This window comes from Patella vulgata, chromosome 6, assembly GCF_932274485.2.
Source record: "Patella vulgata chromosome 6, xgPatVulg1.2, whole genome shotgun sequence".
Taxonomy (NCBI): domain Eukaryota; kingdom Metazoa; phylum Mollusca; class Gastropoda; family Patellidae; genus Patella; species Patella vulgata.
In genome coordinates, this window is record NC_065884.2 from 22,178,434 (window position 1) to 22,194,643 (window position 16,210).

General features: G+C 34.9%; 2 protein-coding genes across 3 annotated transcripts; one reads left to right on the forward strand and one right to left on the reverse strand.

The window, feature by feature from the left end:
• Positions 1-1,032: 1,032 nt before the first annotated feature.
• On the reverse strand, positions 1,033-6,836 carry LOC126824847 (uncharacterized). Of its 2 annotated transcripts, none has more exons than XM_050554244.2 (8): positions 6,688-6,836; positions 6,050-6,129; positions 5,597-5,667; positions 5,096-5,215; positions 4,650-4,737; positions 4,031-4,067; positions 2,076-2,226; positions 1,033-1,338 (listed from the first exon to the last, which is right to left on the reverse strand). In XM_050554244.2, exons 1-8 carry the CDS (start codon positions 6,701-6,703, stop codon positions 1,278-1,280), a joined length of 624 nt encoding a protein of 207 aa, XP_050410201.1. In that variant the 5' UTR covers positions 6,704-6,836; the 3' UTR covers positions 1,033-1,277. The 2 variants fall into 2 exon arrangements, with proteins under 2 accessions (XP_050410201.1, XP_050410199.1); XM_050554242.2 differs by having other exon boundaries at positions 3,995-4,067.
• Positions 6,831-16,086, forward strand: LOC126824846 (60S ribosomal protein L6). The gene is made up of 7 exons (XM_050554240.2): positions 6,831-6,901; positions 7,229-7,255; positions 9,867-9,989; positions 13,627-13,767; positions 14,469-14,517; positions 14,980-15,164; positions 15,881-16,086. Exons 1-7 carry the CDS (start codon positions 6,851-6,853, stop codon positions 16,040-16,042), a joined length of 738 nt encoding a protein of 245 aa, XP_050410197.1. The 5' UTR covers positions 6,831-6,850; the 3' UTR covers positions 16,043-16,086.
• The last annotated feature ends 124 nt before the right edge of the window (positions 16,087-16,210 follow it).

Consider the following 16,210-nt stretch of genomic DNA (forward strand, 5'->3'; position numbering starts at 1 on the left):
AAAACATTAAAAGACTTTTTTTTTTATTGTTAACCTTTAAAATGCTAAAGGACAAGGGAAAATGTCACACAACACAGTAACTATGTTTTTGTTAACACATTGCTAGACACTAGACCATATTTTGTCAATTAACATGTTCCTGAAGCAACGACTGAGTTTCACAACATCTGGCTGTTGCTTGTTTACTTCACAATTCCCGAACTTATAGCTATGTTATCTACAGACACGTGAGCAGTAGCGTCCAATCAAAGGTTGTGACATCGCGACCTCCACGGAAACCTTGACATTGAATGAACCTTGAACTTTGCAACTCGATTATCACAGGTACTCATTTTAGCTTGAAAACGCGAGACTTGGTATTCGCGACGATCGAGGAATCTGATAGGCTCACAAGTTGGGCTTGTACCCAATCGAAATTAGTGCCGCAATATGCAGGGTATTACGTGAAGGCCTTGATAAGATGTACGTAGTTGAAGCGAGATCAAGCCTTCTATTGAAGATGGTCAATTGATTGGTTTAACTTTCTGTTCATCATAGTGTTTTTGTAAAAATATTGTATGCCAAAACCATACATACCTTCTGTCAATAATCTGAATGTTATTGACTATCCCAACACCCAACAGTGAGGTGTGTAGTCTGTTAATGAGGGAACAATAATCCACTTCAGGTTATATCACAGAGTACTTAACTATATCTAGGATGGTTCCTTTTGCTTTAAAGGTATACAGACGCAGATTTAAGATATAAATACTGCCATCTGTTTGCAAAATACAGACTATTTTATTTACTTGTTGAATTAGTAGCATGTGTTGGTACTTAGCCCAACACAGGCAGCAAATCGTAATTGAATGGGTCGAAATAGGGATATTGTGAACATACACACTATAAAAGACCAGAATGTAATAAAGAATTCCCTATTTCAAGGACATTATATTATGCAGAAATGTGCTGAGAAATTTAAAGTACAATATACTTTCAAAAATCACTTTAAATTTATACTGCATTGGATGATACATAACAAAACACAGGAAATATTTAAAATATCAGATCTATAGACATGTTTTTCGTAGTCTTAGAATTTTTTTTTATTCTACATTAATTCCACAGGCAACTCCCTGAAAGTAACTTTGTCATTAATGTACACATGCAAAATCAATTTTTTGCATTGATGTATTCATTTCTTTTTCAACTCAATGCCTTTATAATGTACTAGACACTACATGTATATTGTTATGTTTGCTTTATAGCTTTTAACACTATATATACTGTTAGTATGATCACTGGGGTACATCTATAACTAAATCATCATCATCTTCCCCTATCAGCAGACCTAGATCACTAAAACAGAAAAACAAATATAATATTAAATCATGTAGTGTTCAAAATTGGGGTGTGGAGGGCCAAAGACAGAAGAGCCACAATAAAAGTCATATTCTCAGAATAAACTACAAATCAATATTTGTAGTGATGTATAAACTTATAGACCTATAATAGTGATGGATGGGTTGATTATTGGTTACAGAACTTGTTCACATACATTTATAGTCCTATTATTACTGATACTGCTATTATCACTCTTTAAGTGTGGGATCGAAATCATGTAAACATTGTGGAAATGTTAAGGAATATTTTGTATCTGCAATACATGTGCCAAAGACATGTGTTTGTATCACAAGAAAACACTGGAACATTGAATTAAATGTAAAGGCCACACTAATTTGAATTTTTGCTTCCTATTTCATAGGAAGACTTAAATGTAAGATCTTGTTCCATATTTTCAAGTTTTGACATTTTAAACTACAAATTGTTAACAGATGTTAAGTGGCTATTTCTTTATCAAGACCCTGAGAAACTCAAAATTCCAGGATTTTAGTATGTTACGGATGTCTTTGTGACCTAGAATAATTCTTTGTGGCCTGCAAAAATTTATTTTGTATTTTCTGAAGAGCTTGAACCTGTGATTGTAAAACAAACAACTACATAGCCTGATGTAATGATTCATGAATTGGTTCATAATGGTTTAGAAGCCGAGTTTTCTTAAACTATTGTAAATTAAACAATAAGTAGAAATTTACCTATCTGGGTTAGAATTGTCGTTGTTAAAGATGTCCATAGGTAAATTGGCAGGTGCTTTCTCTAAACCAAACGATGACTGTCGGGAATCTAGGTGACGCTCTAATTCCTCTCTTGTCATTTGACCTGGCTGTTTACCTCCCTTTAGATGTCCTACAGTGGAAATACAGAATGATAAAATACATCCTTTTGTTAACAAAAATGAACTTTCTTGGCCAACACTGGGAGCGAACCCGCGACCTCCCAATAAATCTTACTCACTTAGCCACCATGGCCCCACTAGTTAACAGAGTAGTTTATCTAGTTGGGAGTCATGAAAGGCTGATTCCGGTCACAACCGAACTGTCCACAAAAGAGAAGAGAGCAAGGACAGTGATAATACAAGCTGATATAAACAGTTTAATAACCCTTCATAGATTTCGATCTGATTATAATTTCAGTCTGAATAAAACAGACTTTTTTCATTATCTTTTTTTATAATTAAAATTTCATTTTCCTTGTCTACACTACAATGGAATCTGGTGCGCTGCATTATGAGAGACACATAATGAGCAGCAGAAAACAAAACGAAACAAAAGTTAAACATAAATACATTTCTTATGATCAGAGTTCTTGACCAAATTTAATTCAAATGAGCATGGATTGTTCAATAGGGCTTTAGGGGATCACGTGGCTAAGTGGGTAAGACGCTAGCTCGCTAGCCTGGAGGTCGGGTGTTCGATCCCTGCATTGGCCGAGAAAGTTCATCCAGATTTTCCGGCGTGGTCCTCCCATGTCAGTGATGCAGGACGGAGGGGCTGACAAGGAAAGCTGTCTAGTCGTTCGGATGGGACGAAAAACCGAGGTCCCGTGTACACATTGGCGTGCACGTAAAAGATCCCTTGGCAGTTGGAATTCGATATAAGAGTAGGCCGTAGTGCCTCATAGCACACTGTATGGCGTATGCCCGTCTTCATTAGCCCAGGTTAGGAGCAGAACAGTAGGACGTTAAACTCCATTTCATTTCATTTCATTTCAATAGGGCTTTAAAAACTCAGAACTTTGGGGTCATAGTAAAGCTATATACCCATTTATATATGTGACCGGTGATAGCAAAACGAGTCTTAAGTGCAGAAGTAGATTTTTAATTATACGCTAATTTGTGTCCGAGTGCAAAAATTTTCAAAATTTGGTTTTGACCATTTTCGAATACTTTATCATGTTAAAATTAAGCCTGTCACACTTTACTAGCAGGAAAATGTTGATAAAGGGTAGAAATGGAGCAATTAGTAAGTAGTAGTTTACTCCAAGTAAACCGTAACGAAATGTATGAACGGTTTGACATCTTTTAATTTGTCTGCATCGGCCAGTGTTCATCAATGGAACAATCTCGTTTTGGATTATTTTTGTGACAACGTTAAATAGGAACATTCCCGAAAGCATGATTTTATTGAAATTACGTGTGTTATGTTGAAATCTTATGTTCTTAACAATTGTGTCAAGTTTAGTGGCAGTTTGGCATTTTTAACGGTGACTTTTGTCATGAATAACAGAAATTTTTAACATAATCTTTAAACAAAGTTTTCTCGAAATAGGCCTTTCTGGACTCCCGGACTTTGAACTTGAATATCTGCACGATGGAGTAAGGTAGAACAATGATTTTGGTATCATTAGACAACTTATGACATTCTCTTTAAGATGACGTATGTAACTTATTTCTGAATTTTTGGTCATTAAGACTCATTTTGCTGTCACCAGTCACATATGTAAATTTATCAGAGTATCTGATGCAATTATTCAAACTTACTGGGACTACATGTAGTTATTACAGAAAGATGAGAAAAGTTTAAAATACAGGATGCTGCTGCTGGTTCCGTATAAGGAGGAACCTCCTGTTATGTTGAATTTTGTTTCATCTTAGAGAAATATTTAATATACCTACCTCCACCACCTTTTGACCTTTTATTGGATGACTTACTTCTTTTTTTAGAAGAATCTTGATTGGATGACCCTCCCTGCAAAAATTTTATAAATTCAATTAGGCACAGAAAAAACACATTTCGAAACTATGCACATGACCGGTGGATCATTGACCAAACGTCGACAGAGGATCGAATCCAAAGAAAGGTTTCTACAATCATATAGGGCAATAAAACAAAATACTGCTTTAATGGTTTTTTCTGATACATTATGTTTTCATTTTAAATAACCCCTACTGGCTAGTTGGCTGAATAATAACAATTAGTGAATGTAAAATGGGCGTTCCTCTGCTGATGTTCAGTATTAGATCATATGATCATACACAGAACATAGTGTATGTAGAATATGGTTGTACTATCTACTAACTTATTTTGATCACCAATACAAATGTAGATTAAATTGAAAAATAATGTGAATGTAGATTTAATTGAAAAACATATTTCAATACAGCTTTTTGAACAAAGCTGAAACAGAGTAAGCCCTAATCTTACAGCCTTCATTGATAGTCTGAATTAATCGTAACACCATCTTGTTCTCGATCTCTGTTCTATTATTATACATACAACACCAAATTTTGATGAGTTTAAGGAAAGAAAGAAATGAGGGAACTTATTTACCCCATGTAAGACACCACTTAGTGCAGCAGCAGATACAAGATGAGCATATTCTGGTGGTACTGATATAGTTCCTGAGTTTAATTTTCTTCTGAAATAATAAACACATCAATCTTTTATTCTTAGATTTATATATTAAATATTTATCAATTAATAAGAGTTTTTAATCATGTGTTAAACTAAAATAAAGAAAACGGACACATATAAACCAATATTAAAGTATCTATCTGTTGATCTCCATCAATAGGCAACACAAACAAAAAATTATGATTCTTCGACAAATCTTTAAAATAATATCTGATGTGTGAGTAAATGTTTTTATTTTCTTGTTTCTATTTTGTCAAAGGATCGCTGGGTTAAATGACTCATATTACAACTCATTTCAATAAAATCATTCATTAGACTAATTTGTATGTTTGGAAGATTTGAGATGAAATCAGAATGAGTACTTTTTACTTAGACTTCCATCTTTATGGCCTTCACCATCACTATCACTTGAAGCTGTAGCATCTGAATCACCTGATGATTCTTCTACTTTCTCATATTGAATTAAACGATCTAATAGAAAACTGAAAAATAATGGCAAAGATCAAAACTTTTATCATATTCAAAAGCTTGACTAGAAAACAATTTTGAAGCATTGAACAAAACAGAATTCTGATCTGTTCATAATCAAAGAATAAATAAGTCTGGTTTTATCAAGGCACATAACATTAAGGAAACTAGAAGATATAATTAAATTACACTGTCCTGTGACTTGTATTTCAGTATAACCTGGTTCACGGTAGGTTTCAGTACAACACAGGAATTACCTAGGCTTCAAACACTGTTGAAGTATTGCTCTATGATACACCGATAGGGACCTCATTGGATCAATCATAGGGAGCACGCTATATGATTTCAACAGCAATATTACATTGAAATCCTAGTTTTCATAATGTTATATTTACCTTCTATCCCTTGCTACTTTTAATAACTTTCTTTGTGCTTTTCTCAATTCTTCTAAAAAACATTCATGTTCCTTTAATAAAAAAGTAATATTATTATTATACCTGTATTTTTTACCGTGAATAAAACTAAATGCAACTTAAAAAACACATCAAGAAGAAATACATCAATGAGGGTAAGTATTCTTCTTAAAATTTTAAAGTTATGGGTTCTTTGAAGTTGATGGGCATGTCAATTTGAACACAGTTGGACCTCGGCTTTTCATTCCATCGAAATCATTAGGCACACATTCCTTGTAAGTTCCACAGCGGCCACCATATTTTAAACTGACAAGTAAGCCAGGCACGAAAAATCCTGAAGGTTCTTCTCGGTCCACGCTGAGATACAAACCCGAGACATTACACCCATGAGGATCGGGTACTATAGCTCGACCACTTTTCGGGAAGCCAACTTACATAAACAAGAAGTCTGAATTTTTTCTTTAAGGCTTTGTATTTGACTTTATAGTCTATCTGTGGTTCAGTAGCATATCCATCTGAAATAAAACAAAACATTTGATTTTATAATCGGTTTGTGTAATATGCCATAATGTAAACATTTTACAGTTTATCCATCTTATCAACATGTCAATACCGATATCAATATATAGCCCAAACATTGTAATCAGTAAAATCAAAAAAGTCAAAAAAGTCATTCTGTTTTGACTGACATTAGCTAACTGGTAGTAAATACTGCACTGGCTGGGAACTATATTGTTATTGCTGGAGTACACACAGGGACCAAAGACAGCACATCCTCTCTATTTAATTATTATATTTTTTACAAAGACCAAGAAGGGTGACATTCTTAAGAAAATCTTATTAAGCTTTCTAAGAGAGAGAGAAATGGGGTTTAACGTCCACTCGCCACAAAGATTTAACAGTTCAGTGAAAGCTATTGGTGCTCCTCTTATGTGTTTTTACTGGCTGTGGGACAAAATTAATGAAAAAAAGTAAACACTAGTCACTACAAATTAGTACAAAGTTCAAACTCTAGCACTGTGGTGCTAGATGCAAACATATTATTTTGTTAGGATTATCAATAGCGATATTACCTGGAACGGTCATCATTATGTATTATATGCGATAGAACTCTAATATATTATTAGTTTATTAGTATTACTCGGGTCGAAGAAGAGGAATGAATTTTAACAGGAAAAATAAAACTGAAGAGAGTTATGTCCCTTTATCAGTGTTTGCGAAAAACGTCATCAATTTATGTGTCATACGTCACTTCTTTTGCCTTCCTCTTACACGCGAGTGCTCAATGTAAGTGGTTGTGTTTGTAGAATCCGCATTTAAATCTCCATTTATCAAGCCATCCCCCACTACATCTGAATGAAATAAATATATTTTTATTCAGTTAATCTATTCCTCAATATAATTCGATGATATTTTCTATGCCCCGCGAATGTACAGCGTTAAAATTTAATCGTTTCTGGAGGTGCCATGGATGAAGACATGTATCCAATTTGTTTACCTTTTGAAAGGTGCTTAACTATCTATAAGTTAAAGTTAAATAAATATTTTACCGTGTCAGTCGGACTGTAGATTCATATTGGAACTACGTATACATTATCTGTTTCTTTCTTTCAGATGGCTCCAAAGACGCCAGTAGCCAAGGTAAAATGTTTGAAATATTTGGGTTTTACAAGCAGAAATTATTATTACTGTGTGAACCAAGGTAAATTATAAACGGATTTCTTCGATTGTGAACAAACTACAGAATAATTGTTATTAAAAACTTGCCTATGAGTTTGAAATCACCTCCGGTTGAATAAAATATATTGCACAATTAAATATCCAAAACAAAAGTTCTCTCTTGAAAAATCAATGTTTTTGCTTGTATTTTCGACAATGTCCATCACAACATTACACATGTCACGTCATGAGCTAAACCATCATAATATGTTGAAGGGGGGTAAAGGTTGAATCACATGTGTTGTAATAACAACAGCGCACGACCGTTTTGAGTTTGGGCAACACAATAGCAACTGAGACAAAGACATTTATTTGGAAACAATTGATTGTCAGTCTACTAAATTTTATTCACAATGAATATATCACCAATTATACGAATACTCGTAAATATAATATTGTTTTTCACCCCTGTATATATAATTGTATATTGGATACATTGCCTTGTGAATTTCAAAACAAAACCGGGAATTTACAAAATAATTGTGTTACCGATCACGTACGATTATAAATTTTTCTAAACATTTTTTTGCACACCAGAAATAATATTCAAAGCGAAATAGAAAGAAACTGAACTATCTGCTGATAATTAATCCGGTGTACGGTATGATTAATTGTTAGTAATAATTTTTGGTATTTATATAAAAAAAAAATAACGTTATACTATAGGCCTATACCTATTCAATGATTCAATGGCCTCGGCTATTAATGTTGTCTAGGCAAATGTAAAATAGATCGGCATTTACCTCGGCTATGGAGAGAGAACAAGCTAAAAAGAAATTGATGTTTCCTACAATCAAGGGAAATAATTCAGGAAATTACACTTCGATATGCGCAAATATCAAAAGGAACCGAGATCTTTGTGTTATAAACTTACATTTCAAGTTTCAACAAAATCGGATTAAAATTGTGACCTATAGGGTCCACAGCCTTGATATACCATATTTTTACGCTATTTGAGAACGAAGGGCGGCCATTTTATCCGTCAGTTTTGGGCCGATTTTCACGAAATTCGAACTCAGCCTTACTTAGGGTGTAACGGTGATATAATAATTCCTTTTTTTTTTAAATCGGATAAAAATTATGACCTCTATAGGGTCCACAAGCTAAAAACGCGATTTTTCGTACAATCAGGGGCCATAATTCAGGAAGTTATGGTCCGATATGCGCGAATATCGGAAGGAACCAAGATCTTTGGGTTATAAACTTACATTTCAAGTTTCAACAAAATCGGATAAAAATTGTGACCTCTATAGGGTCCACAAGCTAAAAACGTGATTTTTCGTAAAATCAGGGGCCATAATCCATGAAGTTTCGAACCGATACATGCCAATATCGAAAGAAGCCGAGATCTTTTGGGGATAAACCTATATTTCAAGTTTCGTCAAAATCGGATAAGAATTGTGACCTATAGAGAGTCCACAAACAATTGTGAACGGACAGGGGCGACGGCATAATACGTCCACATGAAAATGTGGGCGTATAAAAATATTCAAGGGTGAAATTAATTCAAGGTCAGTAAAACAAATATAATTTAAAAGAAATAATTCCACCAAACTCTCTAACCAAATAATTATAATACAAGAGGGAAACAAAATACCGGACTACAGGCGTATTTATGTTTTTAAACGCCCAAACTCATTACTGGGTTCCGAGAGGAATAGCTTATTCATACACAACCGTTACGACAGACAAGCCTTGCTTTGACCCCCCTATACGAAATGAAATATCCCGATAAGTGACGTAATTAGCTTCCATTTTGGTTATTTCTCGGTATCAAAGTTTGTGATGAGTTCAAGTTTACAAGAGAGAACTTTTTTTATTCGCAAGGACATATAGTTGTACAATGGATTTTATATAACCGGAGGTAATTTCAAACACACGGTTAAGGTTATAACAACTAAAGTATAGTAGTTTGTTCATAATCGAAGAAATCCGTTTATTATTTACCACGGTTCACACAGTAGTCTACTCAAACTCTAGTAATTATAATACTCAGCAGAACTGTTATTATTGACTACTACAGAGTAGGCCTTCCGAAATGCCTCTTTATTTTAAGGCTTCCTGATAAAAAAAAAATGTATATGTTGTACTACTTAATAATAATATAGCTGCTTTTGAAAATAAATATTGCTCCTTCAAGTTCAAGTATGTCATACCAATACCATCATTTCATAATTATTAATTTAACACCATATATACATGTACTGACGTAGTAATCCAAATTAGTGCAATTAAGCCATCCAATACATGAGCTAAATTAAATTGCAACAAAAAAACCTTGCAAGCTACCGTATGTTGGAACTGGGAGTAAAAGAAAAATTTTAGATGTGGGTCTTCCAAAACAGCAATTCTACACAATGCAGTCTTAATTTTGTTCGGACTTGAACTTGTGTGAATACGTACAGTATTGAGTATGGTCTACGCCTGATTTTAATTAGACTTTTAAGTTCAACAGGTAAATGTACACAGATTATCATACTTATCTTCCTAGTTACATTTTGAAATGTTGATTGTTGATGTGTTATTTTAACAGGGCAAGGCACCTGCCGGATCGAAAGCTAAGCCTGTCAAAGCCCGACAGCCAGCTAAAGGTAAAAAGAAGACAGTTGGAGGTGATAAAAATGGTAAAGATAGAATTGTTCCCAACAGACGAAAGGTAAGCTTACATATTAGAAATGGTTTGAATTATTCTTAGTTATGGTCAGTACTTGAAATGAGACCACTTACCATACCTGAAATCAAATTTAGACAAGCTTTTTATTAAGCACCTAATTGGCTGTTTGTGATGAAACCTAAGATTTGCTACTATCACCAACTGATCAAAGTGATGATTTCTTGTGTTTCTGAAACTAGTTTATTTGATTATATACTATTCAAAAAAAGTAGGGGATATTTGATTTTGGGGGGATAATACTAAAATATGCAAATGACGACAAAAAAAGTCACTATAGAACCTAACAGAAGAAACATTTCCAGTTACATGTGACGCCCAAACGCACCAATAGCTACCGCATGGAATGCAGGTGATGCTTGGGATCATCATGGGGGTCCAACCCAAGATTTGCACGACTCTGACTTTGAATGTTACAGTCATTGTGGCATTGAATTCCAGGGTGGAAACATCAGTTTAATTGTTTTAGTGACCAGAAAACAAATTTTGATATGCGTCGGCTTACCCAAAATGAAAGGTTACGTGCCCTTGGCATGCTGCAGATCGGCACAACACAGGCGGTTGTGGCGCGGACGATGAATGTTTCTCAGTCTGTCATAAGCAGGCTATGGTCCAGATACCGTGATACACAATCTGTACAGGACAGATCACGCTCAGGTCGACCAAGGGCGACAACTCAAGCCCAGGATCGATTTATCCGTACCTTGGCCTTGAGAAATCGTGTCATCACAGCAAATCAGATCAGCGCTCGTCTTCAAACAGACACTGGTGTGAGAGTGAGTGGCCAGACGATTCGGAATCGACTGCATAGGGGTCACCTTCGCGCCCGACGTCCTCGCGTGATCCCTTGTTTGAGAGATCATCACATTCAGGCAAGACGTCGTTGGTGTAGGGATCGTCAACACTGGGATAATCGACGCTGGAGCAATGTGATGTTTTCAGATGAGTCAAGGTTCACTGTTGATTTTTTGGACAGACGTAGGAGGGTGTGGCGTCGTCGAAACGAGCGCTTCCAAGACGTTAAGGTCATCAGACATGATCGATTTGGGGTGGTTCTGTTATGGTGTGGGGAGGCATCACTGTTGCTGGAAGAACGGCTTTACATGTTGTTGCAGGGCGTGTTACAGGCCAGTACTACCGGGATAACATCTTGGCAGTCCATGTTGTGCCGTTCGCACGACGTCATGGCCGCCGTTTCATCTTCCAGGATGACAACGCAAGATGTCACAGGGCCAGGATCGTTACAGGTTACCTCCAACAACAGAACATCACCACATTACCTTGGCCAGCACTGAGTCCCGACCTCTCCCCCATCGAGCATGTCTGGGACATGCTTGGACAGAGGTTACGTCAACGTCAACAACGTCCTGCCAATGTCCAAGAACTTGCTGCTGCGTTGCAACAGGAATGGGACAATCTGGACCAAAATGACCTTAGACGTCTCATTAGGAGTATGCCACGTCGGATCAATGCTTGTTTGGCAAACAGAGGAGGATTTACCCGTTACTGACTTGGTTGTGATGCTGTGGTAACTTTGCTGTTTGACCCCGGGTATCATTTTACCCTTATAATGGTCAGTCTGTGCCTTACTTAGTCTAACGATCATTTGGAATAAATCGATGAATGTGAACTTCATTTCATTTTGTCATTTATTTCTTCGTCAGTTTCATTAGGTGACTTTAATAACACTTAAAAATCAAATATCCCCTACTTTTTTTGAATAGTATATCTAGGTTAATATCGTGCAGAACATATTTTACTATTAAATGGTATAACTAGGGCTGTGTCGATACAGTTCATTTTCGATACTATCGGTGACATCAGGAATTATGCCCAAAATAGCCTTAGAATACATTTTGATAACTAAAACTGAGATGGGTATGCAGCTTTATTATTTTCTTTTGTTAAAAACCTTTGATTTACTTTTGCCGGATATCATAACAGAAGACTGAACCCAGATTGAGGTCGTGTAGCTATAGATAACAAAAATAAACTATGTGAATGTGTGACATGACAATCAAAAATCAAATCATAGGGTGAAGAAAACAAACTGTTAAACCGATCATTTTCAGGGTTGTAGCCAGGATTTGCGGAGTGGAAAAAATAGCTGCTGAGCGTAGCAATGAAAAAACGAAATTTGGAGGGGGGCGGCGTGGTCTTTTATGAAAATTCAACCCTTCTTGGTGTATTTTCAGAGCATCTGCTGCCTTTTGTATTTGCTTCAGTGCAAATCAAATTTCCATTTATATAATTCAAATTTTTACCAAATTTACTTAATTTTCATCAATGATACAGAGACTCTGCTAGGGATCTAAAAAAGTTTTTTTGGGGGGTTTTCAAATATTACTTTATTACTTTGAGATTAAAAATGAAAACGATTCTTAAGTTTGTGTTTTGAGTACAACAAATTATGACAACAGGTAGATAGTGATAATTAAAACACGTTGTTTAATTTGACTTGTCTCACGAATTACGACACACATTTACGACATCCAAACCTCTAACATTGGAGTGCCGTAAATTGGTCTGGTTGTGGCAGACCTGGTTTGCATCGGCTTTTACCATGGCCCTGCCGTTTGCCGTGGTAAATTTTGAGCGCTGAGTTTGTGTACAGAGAAGGACGAAGGGGTTTAAATACGACTGGGTGGCTTTCTTCGATTTTTTCTTTGTGCTGGGCAGCAAAAAATAGTGCCCGGCGTGGCTACATCCCTGTATTTTTGTTTTCGTTATTAAAGAAATAAAATATTAATTTGCATTCTGACAATTTAATAGTTTTCTTGGATTAAGTATTACTACGAAGTACAGTAAATGATTACTGAATAGGTAACAGAAGTAGAAGCACTTATTCAACTTAAGTTTTAGACCAGTTTGTTTACACAACGTGACGATGGAAGATCCACACACAACACAAATTTTTTGCAACAAACACTTGAGACGGTGAAGCAAAAAAATTAATAATTTAATATTTAAAACCTATTAATAAGTTTTATGGTCTTTCTTAACTGAAGAACTTATTTTTTAACGATACAGCGATATGACTATTCGGTATCGATACAAATATTGCCAGAGCGTATCGACACAGTACTAGGTATAACTATTAAAACTGATCCTTTTCTTAGTTAGATTAAAGCTGCCGAGAAGAATTTGCATTTTTAAAAAATCTAATTAAAGATATACAGATTATTCAACATTCAAAGGCCATTTGAACTTTAGCTAAAATATTAAATTTCTCATGGGTTAATACATGCTACATGTAAATATATTCTCAGATTGATTGTTTAACATTAAATTAAGAAATCAAAATACCAAAGCTAGGAAGCGCCCTGTCTTGGATTCAATTGGATTTAAGTTAGGCTCATCAGGTTTCTCTGCTACCAATAAAATCTATGAAAATACAATTTATCATAAGTTTGTAAATACTGAACAGAATTGAACATTTTTGGAAAGATAATTGTTTTATAGATTCAGCTTTAACAATGTTGTAGTTTACAAGGGATTAGGATTCCCTCAAATGACTATTGGATACTTTAATGAAATATTTCTGCTTATCGAGGAATGTAAAGTAATGTAATATGTAATGTTTTATATTTGTGTTTAAATTACCGATGTCTGTCTATTTCAGCCTAGATCCTACCCAACACAAACTCGCCCAAATCATTTGAAATCACGAAAGAGGGCTTTCAAAGATCATCCCCATAAATGCCGATCCTCTATTACCCCAGGAACAGTACTCATTGTTTTGGCTGGCAGACACAAGGGCAAGGTAAGTTTTCATGCAAGAGAGGTGGGGATTTTGAGCTTTTAGAATTAGATGTTGTAAATGGTATGAACATCCTCAACAAGATGAAGAATTAAAGCTTCTGAAATCTACCAGGCATTTGGAATGACATTGCCTTTTAAAGACCCACCATGTGAAATTGTAATACAGTTTAAAGTTTAAAATCAAACTTAACCCAATCAAAAGTACTTATACTTATATTAAAAAATATTTTGGTCCAAAATTTAAACAAATTGATCAACTTAAGTTATGACCACTTCTCACATAATCATAATTCTGCTACCTATAGGGGGGTTGGATGGCCGAATGGTTAGCACGTGCACGCTGTATCATAAGGCCTGTCATTGAGTCAACTGGCATGGTTTCGAATCCCCGGTTGTATGTAACAAGGAGTAGGGTCATCTGTCCAACCTCGTTGGTTTTCTCCGGGTTCCTCCCACTGCTAAAGACCCCTATGCGCAAGCCAAATTAAACCATATGTGGACCTTAAACCCGATTTTTCTCTCTCTCTCTCTCTGCTACCTATATGATACAAGTCAGCCTATTGGTCACTGCATAGGAATGGCAATTGTCATTTGAAATTAAGTTTACTTAATGGCTTTCACCAGTGTAATATTATAGTCAAATGGTCATGTTTTGTAATTCCAAGTAAAATTAAAATATTTATCTTTTTAATTATATTTCAGAGAGTTATATTTTTGAAACAGCTGAGATCTGGATTATTACTAGTTACAGGTAAGTGTATTTTGGTAGATAAGATGGCTTTGAATAAAAATATATACCTGTAATCAAATTGTTTCATCTGCATTTAGTTCATATAGACTTCTTCACGATATAATTATGTAAATATATGCAGAATTTTGTCTTCCTGTAGATTCTAGCCTTGCAATTATTGAAAGAGAATATAGGAAGTTGTTTCCATCAATTTATCTTAGATCACTAGTTTTTGGCAGAGTGCTCTGGTCTAAAATGTGGACTATATTCTATTCTAAGAGTTGTGTATTGTGCCGATTCTGTTGACCAGTATATGATGAAAACCTAGTTTTGCTACTATCACCAACTGATGTTAGTGATGTTTACTTTTGTTCTGAAACTGGTACTTAATTTTTGTCTAATATTTAAAAAATCTAATTGATTTTTGTCTAATATTTAAAAAATCTAATTGACTGTATATTATATTTTTAATTAAATTTTCAGGTCCATATACTGTTAACGGATGTCCTCTTCGTCGTGTCAATCAAATTTACGTTATAGCCACTAAAACCAAAGTAAATTTGGACAATCTTAAACTACCAGAAAGGTTAAATGATGAATACTTCAAGAAACAGAAGACAAGAAAGGCTCCAAAGAATGAAGGAGATATCTTTGAATCATCAAAAGAGGTATATACAAATTTTTATCGACCACCTAGATAGCTCTTTATATTTATAAAGTTAAAGTTGCTGATTGTCATTTACATTTTTTGGTCAGAACCTAATTTCGTGGGTTTACACTAAAATGTACTCAAGGTGTGGCTGGATATGTTAAACATGCATTATGCAAGAGCTAAATCTGCCTATTGCAGGTCTTTCATTAGGCCTGAAATGTTTTTTAAAGTATTAATTAGACATTAATTAACTGATCCAGGCCTTAATCAACTCTCGATGGCATCATATTTCTCCGATATTAAATAGATTAGAATGGTTCAGTGATATTTTGATTAAATCAAATATGGAGGACCGAGACTTAGCTTCGATCAACCAATACGGTGCTTGAAATTATTGCACACGCCTGTCAAACCTTCAAAGGCTAATATCTTCGCTTGCAATAGAGTAATTTGAATGAAATTTTCAAATTATTCATTTTACATCATCTACTTTCGAAATATTATAGCAAGAATGGCTAGTTCTTTATCTAAATCTTACATAATGTATCTTTAACGTGGCTGTGTAATGGCAATTTCACATAACTGCTGGTAAATACATGTAGTATTGATCCTTAGTTAAAATTTAAAATATCAATTTTTGACAAAAACATTAGACTTAGTGGAAAATCATAATCTTGTCTGGTAGAAAATATTCCACCTGTACTTGTATATTTTATACATCTTGTATTACAGGCAAAAACTATTTCACCGGAGATGAAAGAAGACCAAGTTTCTATAGATAAACAAGTACTAGATGCCATTGCCAAGCACCCAGATCAGAAATTATTAACTGGTTATTTGAAATCGTTGTTTTGGCTGAAGAAAAATCAGTTTCCCCACACAATGGTTTTCTAGACATTAGGAGGGAAAATAAAAGTAATAAAAAAAACTGCAAAAAATCTTGTGTTCTGTGATGTTTTTCTCCACCTACTGCCATCCCCTTCCTTAAACATACATTATAGAAGAGCTAAATCTGCCTATGGCAGGTCTTTCTTTAGGCCTGAAATGTTTTCTAAATTATTT